The sequence below is a fragment of the Rhinolophus sinicus genome, linkage group LG02 (genome assembly GCF_036562045.2).
Source record: "Rhinolophus sinicus isolate RSC01 linkage group LG02, ASM3656204v1, whole genome shotgun sequence".
Lineage (NCBI taxonomy): Eukaryota > Metazoa > Chordata > Mammalia > Chiroptera > Rhinolophidae > Rhinolophus > Rhinolophus sinicus.
Genome location: NC_133752.1, coordinates 149,736,641 through 149,754,438, shown reverse-complemented (window position 1 = coordinate 149,754,438; position 17,798 = coordinate 149,736,641). Strand labels below are relative to the sequence as shown.

General features: G+C 35.8%; 1 protein-coding gene across 1 annotated transcript in view; it reads right to left on the bottom strand.

Moving 5' to 3' along the window:
* Positions 1-8,676: 8,676 nt before the first annotated feature.
* Positions 8,677-17,798, bottom strand: part of FAM186A (family with sequence similarity 186 member A) — a 46,900-nt gene continuing 37,778 nt past the window's right edge. Inside the window, exons 6-8 of the mRNA XM_074324893.1 lie at positions 15,408-15,600; positions 13,153-13,324; positions 8,677-12,502 (exon numbers count right to left, since the gene is read on the bottom strand). Of these exons, the coding sequence (XP_074180994.1) occupies positions 12,336-12,502; positions 13,153-13,324; positions 15,408-15,600 (532 nt within the window). The 3' untranslated portion in view covers positions 8,677-12,335. The remainder of the gene's footprint in view (positions 12,503-13,152; positions 13,325-15,407; positions 15,601-17,798) is intronic.

The window sequence follows — 17,798 nt, the reverse complement described above, 5'->3', positions numbered from 1 at the left end:
GCTCAGGTGGTTGGAGCACCGTGCTCCTAACGCCGAGGTTGCTGGTTCGATACCCACACGGGCCAGTGAGCTGCGCCCTCCACAGCTAAGACTGTGACCAATGGCTCTCCCTGGAGCTGGGCTGCTGTGAGCAGCCAGAGGTTGGTGTAAGCTGCCCCGGGCTGCCGTGTGCTGCCAGGAGAGGCGTGAGTGGCCGGCAACCAGCGTGAGTGGCTGGGCCAGGAAGCTGTGTCCTACACAACTAGACTGAGAAACAACGGCTTGAACTGGAGTGGGGCGGGGAGGCGGAAGAAGGGGGAAAAAATATCTGGCGTGCTAGGTCTTAATAGATGGTATTATTATCCCCTTTTGAATTTTCTTTTTCAAAATTGACTCATCTTTTCATGATCTACTATTCCATATACATTTTAGAATGAGTTTTTCAAGTTTCTAAAAAAGTTCTAGCTAACATTTTAAAATAAGGTTTGAACATGTACATTAATTTGGGAAGAATGACATCTTTCCTAAGCTGTCTTATCTAAGAAGATAGTTTATCTGTTTTTTCAGATCTTCTTTTATGTCTTAATAGAGTTTTAAATTTTTTAAGGTAAAAGTATTGTGCCATATTTGTGGATTAATTGTGAAATATTTTCTAATTTTTGGTGCTATTGTGAATGGTAGTTTGCCATTTCAGGCTTATTTTTGCTAGTATAGAGAAATAATATTTCTGTTATTCTGAAGAAATTCTAAATGTAAATGTTTAATTTTATCAAGTATTTTATACTGCAGCTCTTGAGATGATCTATTATTCCATAGATATGGTCAATAATTCTTCTCTTCCTGGAAGAATACCTTGACTGTTGAAATCAGTTGAATGATATTTATTTGTATCTATTTTTTAAATCTATTTCTATCAGAAACATGGGTTATGATTTGCTCTTTTTGTATTATCTGATTTTGGAATAAATAAATAGGCAGCTTTTCTTCTTTTCCTATTCTCTGGAACAATGTAATTGATAAAGGCATTATCTGTCCCTTGAAGGCTTGGTAAAACTCACTGTAAAACCATATAAGCCCAAAGGAAAAAAAATAAAAATAAGAAAAAAGAATTAAAAAAACTCAAAAACTACATACGCTTAACTAAGGCTTTTTTTTGGGGGTAAGGTCTTTAATTACCATTCAATTTATTTATAGGTATTTGGTCTGTTCATATAATTTCTTCTGCCAATTTTGGCATTTTACAATTTTCCAAAAATCATCTACTTCATCTAAGTTATTTAATGTGTTAGCTTATAATTGACCACAATATTCTTTTCTATCTCTGTTATATCTGAGCTAGTTCCCTTGATTTCATTATGTGATTTGATTATTTGCCTCTTTTTTTTCCTCATCAGCCCATAAGACAGTTGTTCATTTTACTCATCTTTATAAATTAAATGGTAAAAATAAGTCCTAATATAGCAAAAATTACCTAAGTGTTAATCAGTTAATCCATCAGTTTCTGAGAAGGCAGAAACTCAGGTTGAATCTCAGGCTGGATTTAAAAATTGAGATCTAGCAATATATTATCTATAAGAGACACACTTAAAATGAAAGAATATGGATAAGTTGAAAGTAAAGAGACGTAAGTAGATATTTGAAGCTAATATGAACAGAAACTAAAAACAAAACAGGTATCTATTTTGTATAAGGTAAATTCAAGCTACAAATTCAAAGCAAAACTATCATCAGAGACAAAGCATAAGGAGTAGGCTTGGTGCAGACTATCAGGAGCTTGGCCAAGTGTAGATATCAAATGGATAGTTGGATATATAAGACTAGTATTTAGGGGCAAAGTTCAAAGGCAAAGTCAAAGCTGAGATATAAATTAGTAGTCATCAGCATATATATGGTATTTAAAGCTATAACACTGAATGAGACCATTAAGGGAATGTTGACAGGACAAGAAGTCCAAGGAGTAAACCCTGAACCACTGTAACATTTTGAGGTCAGAGAGTTGAACAATCTGCAAAAAGATGTATTAATAGAAGTAGCCAGAAAGGTAGGAGGCAAACCAGGAGAACATGAGGTCCTGGAACCCATGGGAAAAAATTATTTCAAAAAAATAGAGTGATCAATAGTTCAGCAGCAAATGCTGCTGCTAAGTCAAGTAAGAGGAGGCTGAAAATGGGCAGTTGGATTTAATATGGAGGTTGTTGCTGACCTTGCTATGTAGGAGCAAGTTTGATGATGGAGTAGGGGAAAGACCTGATTAGAATGGGTTTAGGAGAGGAGAGAAATTGGAGATGGTGAGCTCACACAATTTTTGAAAGGAGTTTTGTTGTGAAAGGAGGGATAGAAATGGGGCAGTAGCTAACAGAGGAAATAAGTTTAAAAGAGTTGCTTGCTTTTTTTTTTAAGTTGAGAAAAATACCATTATGTTGCAAAGGATAAAATTGATGGAACAGAGAGAGATGGGAGAATTACAGAAGCAAAGTCCTTGAACAGAACAGAAATGGGATCTAGTGAACAAATGGAGGGGCCAGCATTAAATAGGAATTAGATAGTTCATCCACAGGTAACAAAGTAGAATATATAGGTACAAATGCAGATAGTTAGGAAGATGTGGTGGTAGAAGTATGTGGCGTTAATAATGACTGCTTCCATTTTCTCAGTGCAATAGGTCATCAGCCAAGAAAGAAGAGGAAAGAGAAGGCCTTAGATTTGAAGAGACAGGAGAAAATACAAAGTTGTTGTTCAGGAAAGTCAGAGTGAATGGAAGGAAGGAAAATACAGTATGTTTGCCAGGCAGCATTATGCCAGGCAGCAAATACTCATTAACTTGAGGTTAATGAGTATTTAAAGTAAGACCAATCAGCAAGTTTGAATGTTTTCCTGAAGCCACATTCAGCTGCCAGGGTGCAGCTATACAGTAGGCAGAGAAAATTGGATTTAAGCCGGGCTGCCGTCAGCCAAGGAGTATGTCAGAGCAAGAGAAGAGCAAGTGAGTTAGAGTTAAGAGCATACTCAGATACAAGGGACTGATTATAATTATCAACCATGGAATTTATACTGGGTTACAAAGGAAATGAGGACATGAAGAGGGTGAACAGTAGGAAGGTGGTAGAATCAATGAAGTAAAAGGTCCCTGTGGAGATCAAAGGATTGCTGGAGTTGGGGTACTAGTGGAAGTGAGCTGTAAAGAGGTGACGTTTGAGGAATGAATTGTTTGAAATTGAGATTTTAGAAAGGTTGCAGGACTTTGTTTGGTTTTGGTGGGTTTTTTTGTTTGTTTTTGTTTTTGTAATGACAAGGTCAAGGGTATGACTAATGGCTAGAGAATGAAATTACTGAAGGAGAACAGATCAAAACATTGCAAGGCCAGGTGTTGGAAAGATCTATATGAACATTGAAATTGCTAGGGATTATGACAAAGGTACTCTTAGAGTGACAGTGAGCAAGGAGGAGGTAAATGCCAGCAACAGAGAAGGTAATGGGCGATATATAAAGACAGGAGATTTATATATATATAAAACACTCGACTTTATATATTGTTGTGTCCAGTGCAACACGGGCAGTGAGAGAACGAGAAGGGGCGGCGAAGGGTTAAGAAAGAAACAGAAATCAAGAAAGTTATGAAACAGGGGGCCAAGGGCCTCACAGCCTCAAAGGACTGAGAGCCCCGAATCGGGCCGCCTTGTGGCCTTTATTGATGCACATACAAGGGAGTAGCATTGTTTTTACTGCGTCTGTGAGTCTATACATCATACCAGAAAACTGGTTCAAACCAATCACCCTTGCCTGTCGAAAGTCTCATGATGTATAAATAATTATTGTTTGTACCTCCCCAGGGGACAAAACCTTTATGTTGAAAACTTACTGAGATGGAGAACTGATGTTATCATATCCCAAGCAGGTTGTGGGAAGGAATACAGCCACAGAGGCAGAAGCTCTCCTTAGACAGGGGAAGGTGGGGGGCTGTGCCCACCTCTATCAACCCCGTGAGTTCTCCTGGTGGTCCCCACACGACTGTGCCTGTCTTAGGTTGTTCCTTTCTTGAGGAATCTTACCCGTCCTTGGCTAGCCAGCCATCCTTTGGGGCCAAACAAGGAGATGGCATAAAGGTGAAGTAATGTCCCTGAAAGGAATAGTCTCACAGACTCTTCTTTCTTTTTAGGGGTAGGTACGAGGGGACAGACAACAATATATCATATAATATTTTATGTAATATGTAGAGAGGGCAGGGAAGAATGACCTGAAGTAGCATTGAGGAGTGAAGAAGACCCCCCACCTCATTTCCAGGCCAAGTGATAAGGGGGATGTGGGAGTTAAAATAGACATGATTTGAGAGGGCTGCAGGTGAAGCAGTATTATCAGGGGAGAGCCAGGGGTCATTTCTTGCTTTATCTATTTTGAGGTTATATTGTTATAAGCATCTATATTAACAACATAGATGTGTTCTATTATCCATATATTACATATTCTTGATCTACTGTCTTCCTTTGTCCCTAATGATAGTTTGCCTTGAATCCTATTTTTCTGACATTAGATGTCTGTTTGGGCTTTCTTTTGGTTCATAGTTCTCTTTTTCCATCTACGTATTTGTTTTAACTTGCCCTATCCATTCTTTTTAATATGTCTCTTGTAGACATTATATTGCTAAATTTTGTTTTTTTTTAATACAACCTGAGAATTCTTTTCTTTGGTGAATTAAACTAATGTATTAAATTACTTTTATGTTAGAACTTTTTATTCCATCTTAGTTTAAATTTTCTTTCATTTTTTTCTTTTTGCTCATTTCCTTGAATAAATCAGTTTTTTTCCATGGGTTTGAAAGGCATGCATTTTATATTTGTTTTTCCATTGGTTATCCATAAGTTATTAAGACTCACTTGTACGTATTTTTCCCAATTTATGAAAGTTATCAATATCTATCTGTATCTTCTTCCTTACTGGGACAAATACTTTAACACACACACACACTCTTACCCACCTCTGGATATTGCACTCTGTCCTCTACTTTTTTATATCTGGGGTGTGTATGTGTGTGTGTGTGTGTGTGTGTATAAAATTCCTTTTTAGATAATAATAAACTTTACAGTTATTTTCTCATTTTTACTATCTTACATTTTATAGCATTTCCTAAAATTTTTCTTTGATAGACTACTTCCTCTAAGAATATTTTCAAAGAGCATCTCTAAGATAACCTGCTGAGAACTTGAAGGTCTAAGAATATATTTATTGTACCTCACATTTAAATGATAGCTTAGCTGAATATAAATTTTGGGTCAAAGTTTCTATTTTCAATATTTTGAAAATATTTCTTTATTGTATTTTTGCCTCTAATGTTGCTTTGGAGAAGTCTCACATCATTCTGATTCATTTTCTTTGTGGGTGAGCTTCTAGTCTTAGAAAGTCTGTAGAATCTTCTCTTTTTATTAAATATCACTAAGTATTCATTTTTATATATCAACCCTATTTATCACCCCATACACCCTTTCAATATCAATCTTTCTTTGGAAATTCTCACTTGTTTTTGTCATATATCATCTTCCCTCTATTTCCTTTTTCCTCTCCTATTAGAACTCCTATTATATAAATGGTGCTATTTCTATATCTAGCCTTTATATTTCTTCATTTTTGTATTTTTCATCTCTTATTTCTTCTCACTCTGTTCTGGAAAAGTTTCTTGGCCTGATCTTGGCTATGTCCATTTTGATGTTTATGTCATCTAATGAGTTTATTTCAACTGTTCTTTGAATATTCAGTAATCCTAGTTGGTTCTTTATAATGTTTCTGCTTCATTATCAGTATCCTCTTTGGGGACATTTATTTGGCTTGTATTCTATTAATGCTTGTCATCTATTATAAGTTATTCAGTTACTGCCTTTCTAATTGTCTAGTTATTTTTCCCTGTGAGGTCGTTTTCCCTCATGGGTATCACTTATCTTGGTAGGTAACGGATGGAGAAAGGGTGGGAGTAATCAAAACCTAGGCCTTAGCTTGTGCCAGTCCTGATGAGTTGGGGCTCCAACTCTGAATATCCTCATGTGTGTCGCTCTCATCAGAAGGCTTCCCCCTTAGTGAACCTCTCTATACCTTACCTTAGGTTTTGTTCTTTTCTAAGAATGTATTTCTCTAGCTCTCTGGGTGAAAAGGTCTATAGGAGGAGGTAGGAGGAAACCTTTAGATGTTTGTTTGGTGAGCCAGCACTTAATGTTCTTGTTGTTGTTTTGATTTGTTTTGTTTTGTTTTACATCCCAGTAGTGTTCCCCTGCCAACCTGCTGTCAGTATTGTAGTAGGGCTGATGGGAAAGTAGTGATCTGCCGTGAGCAATGTGGTGAATAGAAAAGAGCCCAGCTCACAATTTCTTCCCAAGTTTCTCCCCATGTTGGGAGTCCAGGGCTACTGTTTTCCTTCTTTACCAAATCATAGCCACCTCTGACCCTCCAGGGTTTCTGCTGGCTTTCTTTTCTTTTTTTTATATCCATTCATTTCTTATTTCTGAGGCCTCTTGGAGTTTCGGTTGGGGGAGGTAGACTGTGACACTTTGCCATCATGTCAGTGGCTGTATGATGTCCCTTTTATGATAGCCTACATTGTGTTTGTTGAAACTTTATGTTCCTAGTAATATAGAGCAGAAGATAATTCTTTCTTGACTGGTCATGGTAGTATTCTGAAGATGTTTAACCTGAAGAACTATAGACAGAATATAAAAGCAAAGGACAGACAAAGCAATGTATGTACATGAAGAGAGCAAAATACACATTTTACTGAAATGCTTGTGTTTAATTTTTCAGTCACTTGGGAATCTTCTTAAGCCTGGAAACAAGACAAGAAAATTAATCTTATTACAAATTTCTCTTAAATACATTTGTGGGAATGTAGATGATTCATAGGGGAAAAAAAGAGTGCCTTCAGAATTCACAAAGTTAAAGTAGTAAAATTGATATGTAATCCTTATTTATAAGTCACCTTAACAAGGCAGAATGTCTCCCAAGACCAAAATCAGGAAGAGCAGGGCTTGGCAATAACTTATTATTTATTTGACAGTATTATTATACCTAAAGTTAGAACATAGCCTAAATATTGACAGTGGTTATTTCTGAGCATGGACTTGTCTCTATTTTCCAAATTTTATGATGAACATGCTTAACTTTTGTAATTGAAAAAAAATAAATACTGTTTTAATAGAATTTTTGTAGGGAAATTATCATATAAATATACAAACTTATGCAAGGATATTTACTTCAACATTGTTTATAATGTTGAAAAATATCTAAATTTTATCAGGAGATAAAAAGTTAAATAAATTATGGTAGATCTATACAACGAATATCATGCAACCAATAAAAATGGTGATGTAAGTCTATATGAACATAGGAAAATTTCAAAGATGTATTGTTAAGTACACAAAGCAATTTAAAAAATATGTCCAATATGAGCCCATTTTTGCAACCACAAAGTAAGTACACAGAAATTTTTTGAATAATCTATGCAAGAAGTTGCTGCTCCATCCATCCTAACAACAAGTAAAAAGTTGAACAATCAGAAAGATCAACAACTCTTTTTAGATCCTTCAGAGAAGTGAGGTCACAGGGCAAACCATTGCCCCCAAGATTGGAGAGACAGAAAGGCAATACAGAGAATCACAACTTGCTGGAACAGAAACCCACGAGCAGAAACTTATGCAGGAACCAGTGCCTGGCAGAAAACCTAAACTGTAATTGATGAATTGCTGGAGGCTCAGTATGGACAAGTCTGAGAGTTAAAACCTCCAGGGGGACCCAGTCAAAGGGACCTCCAGAAGACTCTACCAGGTCCTCATCGTGATGATCAGATAAAAATCTCATGTTTCTTTTAGGGGAAGGAGGAAATCTCTTTTAAAAAAAGATTTTTATTAAAATAGGAAAGTAACCATTTGAAATATACCACAGCATTCTGTTCTTAACAAAGTTTGCCTTGAAGAGAAACTATTTTACCAGGGCGTAACCTGCTGGGTTTTTATCAGGGCCTAACCTACTTGGAGGAAGGGAAATACCCAACTCTATTTGACTTTAGCTTTCCACGTGGGGGAGGGAAAATACCCAATTCCACCTTCCCTTAGCCATCCCATCTCACCTAAGAAGAGGGTGGGACGGGATGTTACTGAGAAGCACTGGTATAGTTCACAGTCCAGAGGCTTTCTAAAAGTCCTATGGAATTTTTATCATAGGACGACAAAATATTTCCCATTCCCCTATACATTACCATCACACCACTAAAGGCCAATTTGTGAGCGTTCCTTTCACCTAGTATATCATGTCCTGATTTTAACAAAAATTAGAAGGCATTCTAAGAGACAAAAAACAGTTTGAAAAGACCGCATAAACATCAGAACCAGCATCAGATATGGTAGGGATGCTGGAATTATCAGACTGGGAATTTAAAACAACTATGATTAATATGCTAAGGACTCTGATGAAAAAAGTAGCATGCAGGAATGGATGGATTATGTAAGCAGAAAGACAGATATTCTAAGAAAGGATAAAAAAGAAATGCTGGAGAATAAAAACACTAACAGAAATGAAGAATGCCATTGATGGCCTCATTAGTAAACTGGATGTGGCTGTGAAAAGAATCTCTGAGCTTGAAGATGTGACAATAGAAACTTCCAAAACTGAAAAGCAAAGAGAAAAAGGACTGAAAAAAAACAAGAAAAAAGAAAAAATCGAGAATATGCAAGAACTGAAGGATAACTACAAAAGGTGTGACATGTGTAATGGGAATACCAGAAGGAGAAGAAAGAAAGGAACAAAGAATCATTTGAAGCAAAAATGATTTTGAAGCAATAATGATGGAGAATTTCTGAAAATTAATGTCAGACACCAAATCACAGAACCAGGAAACTCAGATAACAACAGGATCAGTGAGATAAATGCCCAAAAAATTACAATTAGGCAAACCATATTCAAACTTCAGAAAAATCAAACACAAAGAAAAAATCTTGAAACCAGAGGGGAAAAACACTGTACCTATAGAGGAGCATAGATAAGAATTACATCCAACTTCTCCTTAGAAACCATACAAAAAAAGAGAGTGGAGTATAATATTTAAAGTGTTGAGAGAAAAACTATCAACTTAGTATTCTGTACCCTGCAAAACTATCTTTAAAAAGTGAAGGAGAAATAAAGACTTTGTCAGACAAATAAAAATTGAGGGAATTTGTAGCTAGTAGACCTGCCTTGCAAGAAACGTTGAAAAGGAAGTACTTCAGAGAGAAGGAAAGTGTGATATAATGGATCAGAAATTCAGATCTACAGAAAGATAGGAAGATCATTAGTGAAGGAATAAATGAAAGTAAAATAAAAGTTTTATTTTTCTTATTCTTAATTGGTCTAACAGATAATAGTTTGTTCAAACTAATAGTAACAATGTATTCAACTATGAATTCAACATGTGCTTATATATAAGCAAAATGGATGACAGAAATGATATAAGGGACAGGAGGGAAGAGTTAGCAATATTTTGTTATTATAAGGTACTTATAGTACCCATGAAGCAGTATAATGTTATTTGAAGTGTATGTGGATTAGTTGTAAATGTATAGTGTAAACTCTAGGGTAATAACGAAAAAAATAGAACAAAAACAGGAACAAAGAACAAGGGCAATAAATAGAAAATAGTAACGAATATGGTAGATATTCGGTAGATGTTAATTCAACTGTATCAGTAATCACTTTAAATGTCAATGATCTAAATACAACAATTAAAAGACAGATTGTTAGAGTGGATCCAAAAACAAGACCTAACTCTATATCGTCTATAGGAAACCCACTTTAAATATAAAGACACATAGATTAAAAGTAAATTGATGGGGGGAAAATACCAAAAGAAAGCAGGAGCAGCTATATTAATTTCAGACAGAGCAGACTTGAGAACAAGGAGTTATCAGGGATGACTGAAAGAAAGACATTATATAATGATAAAGGGGTCAATACTTCAAGATAACATAATAATCCTTAATGTTTGCCTAATAACAGAACATCAACTACATGAGGCAAAAACTGGTAACACTGCAAGAACTAGATGAATCCACTATTACTGTTGCAGGCTTTAACACTCTCAGAAGTGCACAGATCCAGAATATCATTAAGAATATAGGTGAACTCGATCAAATCATCAATCAACTGCATATAAGTGATAACTTTAATCAATAGCAGCAGATTACACAATATTTTCAAGCTCACATGGAACATTCACCAAGATAAAGTACACTTTGGGCCATAAAACACACCTTAACAAATTTAAAAGAATCGAAATTATGCAATGTCAGACTGCTGTGGAATTAAACTTGAAATCAATAACAAAAAGATAGCAGGAAAATCCTAAAATACATAGAAATTAGACAACACACTTCTAAATCACACATAAGTCAAAGAAGAAATCTCAAGAGAAATTTAAAAAAAATTTTGGGGGTGGCCGATTAGCTCAGTTGGTTAGAGCGTGGTACTCATCACACCGATTGCCAGTTCAATCCCCACATGGGCCACTGTGAGCTGAGCCCTCCTTAAAAAAATTAAAAGAAATTTGAACTAAATGAAAATGAAAATACAACTTACCAAAATTTATGGAATAAGCAAAAGCAGTGCTTAGAGGGAACTTCATAGCATTGAATACACATATTAGAAAAGAAAAAAGATCTTAAATCAGTAACCTAAGCTTCCACCTTGGGAAACTAGAAAAAGAAGAGCAAATTAAATCCAAAGAGAACAGAAGAAAAGAAACAATAAAAATTAGAGCAGAAATCAATAGAGAAAATCAACAAATTTAACTGGGTATCTTGTATTTTATCTGGCAACCTTACCCCTCAATCATGAGTTTATTTTGTATAGAGTTATATGTGTTCTTTACCTGTTGAATGGATAAACAAAGGGTACAGCCATACAAGAGAATAATACTAGTCAGTAAATAAAAAGGAATGAATTATTGATCTATGTGCAACAACATGGATGAATTTCATGTGAATTATGCTAAGTGAAAAAGCCAGATTCAAAAGGTTACAGACTGTATTTTGATTTATATGACATCCTAGAAAAGGCAAAACTGTAGGGACAGCAAGATTAGTGATTGCCATAACTATGCATTTGTTAAGACTCAGAACTCGACCCTATAGAGAATTTTACTGTATATACCTTATAACTAAAAAAAAAAAAAAAAAAAAATTCTATGAAACAAACAATTCTCTGAAAACTCCTTGATTCTGAGTCCTTCTAAGCAGTAAACTGGAAATAAGTGTCTCACTAAATTTGTAGGATTTAGCATGAGTAAGAAGTGGTTAGTTAGGTCAGGAGGATATCTAATAGTTGAAGCTGGCTATGAAATGGAGATAAGGGAAATATTATTCAAAGAAAAATTTATATATCTTGTCCCAAGCACTTTAGTCATTAAATTAGCAATGTTATTCCTCAAAAAAACCTAAGTTGATTAATTTAATCACTACAAAAAAATGGAAGGAAAAATGGGAGACAGAAAAATCAAGTTTGCTTTCTGATTATAACCTGTAACTTATGAGGCATGCTTTTGCAGCTTAATGGTTACATTTGGTTTGGTAATTTTTTTTCATGAATATTTGTGTGCATGGTATATTTTATATTATATACATTATATAGTAAAATTTTTGCTATTATTTTACTATCTTACAGAATCTTAAATATCTTATTTCATGGCATCTGCCACATAAAGAAATTTGTGAGTTAATGTTACTTCTTAGCTCAGGACTTGGATTTTACCAGAATAAATCAGACCGCTCCTGTAAACTCTTTCAGGTTACAAAAGTTCAATTGTCTAACTTCTTAGTTTAGAACATTAAATCATTCTCTGTCCTGAAAGACATAATGCCGACTCCAAAACTCTTCATTTCTGCTGGAATGATTTCCAGTGGTTTAACTGAGAATCTGATTTAGCAGAATTCGGAAATGTGGATCCTTGTCACCCACCTTACCTTTTCTCTCTAAGTCTCTTCAGTGTATCCTGGGAGATAAGCACTTAATTTACCTCAGACTGGGCCTAGATACGCACTTGCTTTTAAGTATGTTACCAGGAGGTGGGCAAAAAGCATTCATTATGGTCTTTCTGGTACTTCCAATAATAAACCCTTCAGGGTGAAATTCAAAGTGGACCTATCTAGTGTTAGATTAGGTTTCATGGCATTATAACTGGTTTATTTGTTTATTTTATTTTATATCAGTAGTGACATCTGCAGGCCTATGAAGAGAAACACTAAATGACTAATACTTTTGGTAACTCCCTGGTGCTGTAAGAGAAAGTCAAGTTAGGGAAACAAAAGGTCTATGACCAAAGGCCCAACTACCAGAGTGTTCTCCCAGTCCTTAACTTACTGTGATTGGATGGACGCAAGAGATTTTCTGAAAGTAGACTGAACATCTAACTGGAGCAGCATAGGAATAGCTGGGTACCCACCCAGCTGGGCCCAGAGTGAATTTATTGATGTCTTCTCTGTTATTGGGTAGCTTGAAGTGGACTGATCCGCGTTCCAGATGGCTTCCATGTGGACTTCCTGTCTAGAGAATCAGAGAGCACTAATTGGAAGCGCCAAACTCTCTTGAGCTCCCTAGCCAATCAAAATATATACTTCTTATTCTCCCCTCTTCTCTTCACTGTAACCCTGTCCTATAATGCCCTCCCTCACACTGAGGGACATTAGTTGTGCCCATTTTGACTGAGAAATGGAGTAAAACAGTAGAATTTGCTGAAATAGCTTTTTTTCCCTTCCCTGAAAGCTGCATCTCCATGACTTCACTTAGTAATCCATTTTAAAGCTACCTTCTTAGCTTCCTGGAGTATATGGACCATATCCAGGCTATTTTTTTTTCCCAGCAACAATTTCCCCCCTTCCTTCCCAAAGCTCCTACCGTCTCCTTTTTTATTTTAAAAGTTTCTAAGTTTCTTCATTGTGTATTAATTTGTTTCTTAGTAAGGAAGAATCAGCTTCATTTTTCTTTAAAGGAACTCAAAATTAGGTCTTAAATATTTAAGTAGAAATATATGTAAATAAGCTTCTTGCTAAATTAGCTAAGAAAATTAATACTCTTTTGGACTCTCCACTGTACCATATCATAATTGTGGGGAAGAGGAAGCGCTTGGGCAGAAACAAAGCATTAGGTCCTACATATCATCCAAAAAACATTTACTGTCAGTCTTTTCTATGACATACCTAAATTTCTTGAGTATGTCAGATCTTCTGTCCTTTTCTAGTAGCTCTAGCAATGGCTGTTGAACAAATCTGGTAGGAGCAGGTATCTGTTTTTCATTGATTATCAAAGGGATAGGTTGACTAAGATTCAATTTATGTATCTCTTGGAGCTAAAAATAAATAAACCAAAAAGGGAACAATGAAAAGAAAGGGCCTGAGTCTTTAAGAAGGCCTTCTTAGCTGGCCCTGGCTAAACTATGATACTTCCCTTCTCATGGATTTGCAAATCCTCTTTTGCCATCCTCTTTCTCCCTTCCTCCAGTCACTCCTTAACCTCCACCCTACCTCCAACACACAATTTCAGAGGTGGCCGCTATGACATATATAAACTTTGGTCCTGCGTAAGCTCTAGCCTTCTCATCTCCTACCTGTGTGACTTTGAGCTAGTTGCTAGTTTTATCTGCACCTCTTTCTCCTCATTACTAAGATAAGAATAATAACACAAGGCTGTTATGAGAGTTGTATAAGATAATATATATGTAAGCACTTCATAAATTGTGAAGCACTATGCAAATGGAATGATAGCTAACATTTACTGAATACTTACTGAATGTCAGGTGTTTTCTATATATTAACTCATTTGGTATTTACAACAACCTTATGAGAGAGGTATTATTATTATCCTTGTCTTCCATGTGGAGATCTGGAACTCAGAAAGTTTAAGTGGCTTGCCCAAGGCCTCTTAGCTAGTATGTAGTGAAGCTGCTTGGAACAAACATGATGTGGTAGCAGAACCAACTTCTTGACCACCACCCTGACTCCACATAAGGTATTTATTAGTTTCTACCCTCTTCTCCCTTTTGCTTTTTCCTCTCCCTTCTTTATGCCTTGATATCCACCTTTTCATCTAGATTATGGCTTCGCTGACCCCAGACCCTTTGTCATCTTCGGAAATGCCCTGGACATTGTGAATCCTGCTAGACAGCTCGTGGCACTGCCAACGCATCTTGCTTTATTTCATTTACTTTGGCCATATTTTTCAAACCAAAAACTGTCAGAAATATCCATTTTCTAACATTCAAAGTGTAACTCTTCTGGAAAATTTAGAATATGTCTGATTTGAATCAGGCCATGATGAGAAGTCTCTGCACCTTCTAAAGTAGCAAATAAACTGGTCTTGTTAATTAATCAAATTAATTAATTAATTTAGTGAAAGAAAGGACATATAGATATAAAATGTTCCTAGAACGCCAAGAATGCTCCAGAACTCCATGCTAGAACATGTAATGGGAGCATGTAATCCCAAAGCAAAGAACTCTAATCTCAGCTCTATAACTTTTTGGAAGGTTACTATCACTCCCAAAAGCATACTGATGGTTATCTCAGAGGGGGCTCTGGGCCATAATGAGGGGATTGTCAGAATTTAACAGGATCTTCTGTGCCTGGTGCTATGTAAGCAAGTTAAATAAATCTTAGTCTCCTTTCTTGTAAACTCATCAAAACTTGTTATCTGATAGTTTTGAGAAGTAACAACCGTGAATCAGTTGGAGAGTAGTGACTTTAGGAGTTTTCATATTTAGAGGCTAGTAGATGCGGGGTGACTAGGAAGAAGTTGAACGTTTTTGGAAGTCTCTCCTGTTCTAATTTTTCCTCATCTAGAGAGTCCAGCCAATATTACTGTTGTCAATTTAGGAGTTTTACTGAATTCACGGTGTAGTGGGTTGCATGGTGAACACCCCAGAAGATATGGTCACCTAGAACCTGTGAATGTGACCTTATTTGGAAAAAAGGGTCTTTACAGATGTAATTAAGGATCTCAAGATGAGATCATCCTGCATTAATCAGGTGGGTCCTAAATCCATGACACATGGTTTTATAAGAGACAGAAGAGAAGACGTGACACTGAGAAGAAGGCCATGGGAAGGACAGAGGCAAAGGTTGGAGTTATGCAGCTATAAGTTAAGGAATGCCCAGGATTGTCTACTGCTACCAGAACTTAGGAGAGAGACATGGAATAAATGTTCTCCCTCAGAGCCTCCAGAAGGAACCAACCTCACTCAATTTCACAAACTGGCCTCCAGAACTGTAAGAGCATAACTTTCTGTTGTTTTAAACCATAAGTTTGTGGTAATTTGTTACAGTAGCCCTAGGAAACCAATATACATGGTATCTCCAGGTAAATATTATTTTCAAAGCTTACTACTTTCTTTTTCCTTATTACACACTGGGGAGAGGAAATAGGAAACAAGTTACCTGGCTGAATAAGAACATCATTTTCCTCAGGCACTGATTCCGTTTCTGCTCTAGAGACATCTGCTTCTTGGTCCAGACCGCCATCACATTTTTCTGGTAGTCATCAATTCTGCTCAGCATGATATAGAGGTTCTGCATCTCATAACCTTTCCCACTGTTTTGGATGGCTTGTAATCGTTTGATTATGTTGTTTCTTGATAAAATTAACAAGAATTAGATTGATATAATTACTGACCTTAACTCAGCAAACTTGGCCTCAGTTACTTCAATCTCATCTCATCCTTAGTAAATAGAGAGGGATGGGACAGAGTGGGAGGCTTGCTTAATGAGATCTTTTAATTTTTTAATTTTTATTGGGGAATATTGAGGAACAGCGTGTTTTTCCAGGACCCATCAGCTCCAAGTCAAGTCATTGTTTTCACTCTAGTTGTGGAGGGTGCAGCTCTCTGGCCCATGTGAAAATTGAACCTGTGACCTTGGTGTTATGAGCACTGTGCTCTAACCAATGGGGCCAACTGGCTGCCCCGATGACATCTTAATCTAGTTCCCTACATGACTAAAATTTCAAAATCTGTCAAATTTTCATTAACTCTTCCAAGAATTTAATGTTATAATAGTGTTCTTTATTATAATACATTAAAATTTTAGTATCGATATGTACAAGACACAGAAGGTACTTAATACAATTGTGAAAAAGACAGTGTCTTTGCCTTCCAAGCACTTACTAGCCAGAATAGGAGACTAATAAATTAACCGTGTCAAAGAGAGAATGAAATAAATGCTACATAAAATGTAAACATGCTGTCTGAGCAAATAGGAACACATAATTAATTCTAATAAAAGGAATAAAGAGAGCTTCATAGGAAGATGTTGAACATGATCTTGAGGAAAAGTCATAAAATGGACTCTCTCTTTACTATAATGTGTCCCACCATGTTGTGGTCTCCTAAACTGATAGTGTTTCACCATCCCCTGCTCCAGGAGAGGAAAAGGAATCTGAGCAAAGTTAAATAACATTCTAAAGTCACATAATTAATAAATAGCAGATTTTGGAAGCAAACCCAAATTTTCTCTCTTTCCACAACACCAGTATTTCTCAAAGGATGGACCCTGATCACTTGGACCGAATCATTTGTGGGGCAGGGGCATTTCTTGAACATACAGATTCCCAAGTGCTTCCCCAGATCATTTGAATAAAAATCTTGGTGGTAGGCTTCAGGATCTGTATTTTAAACAGAATCTCAGGTAAATCTTACTTGGGAAAAAGAGGATGAGAGGAATTCCAGGTTGGGAAAAAAGGGATGAGGAATTCCAAGTTAAGGGAATTCTATAAACAAATGCAAGACAATGAAAGTTACATTTTGGGAGTGGAGAGCAGTCTGGGACTTTTAGATCACAGATATGTGAAAGGATATAGTGGGGGAGGAGACTGGAATGGCTGGATTATGAAAGGCCTTAAAAGGTATATTTAGGAGTTTGGATTTTTTTTTGGGGGGGGGTTAGGCAATGGGAACCCATTGAAGATATTTTTCTGAATGTATGTACTTTACATATATATATATGTATGTATATACATATATATATATATATATATACACACACACATACTTACACATAGGGGGAATAACTCTTAGGTTTCTTGTGGGTTATAATTCATAGTTTAGAACCTACTGTATGTATGGATCATTTAATACTTAAATGTATCAACTTTCTGAATTAATTTAATGTATTTTAATTAAATTATTTTTCCAATAGCATTGGGTTTTTTCCATATCCTGTACGTGATTTTTATTTTTGTTTTTTTCACTGTTATAACCATCTTCATTACATGCATTTTTAATCACTTCTGTACATGCTTTACAAAATGCCTGTTAAATCCATTCCCATAAATAACACTGTTCTCAATGAAGCAAGTGGGTAGCATTCTTATAACCATCTTTTATACTAGTCAAAAATAGTTAATATTATTATATTTTATGTTTTCTCTCCCATAAAATGTTAGAATCTTCTTGACTTAGCCATCCTTGTTATGGAATCTTTAATCTATTAATATTTTATTCCTTATTATACCTGTTGGTGATTTGATTATTATAACATTAACTATGAAAGAAGAGCTTTCTGACAAAAATTAATTGATCCTTGATGGGATTAAAGTTACAGTTGTATAAGTTAAATATTGTTACAAAATGTTCATCTATATATTTCAATTTTTAAATGATTTTACTGAAACAGGTCAGATCATGTCACTTAGGTCTTCAAAATCTTCAACAACTCTAAACAAACTAATTGCCATAAAAAATTGAGAAAGTGGTCAAAGAACTCTCCCCCAAAAGTACCAAGCCTATGTAATATCACAGGTGACATCTGCCAAACCTTAAAAAAAAGCTAATT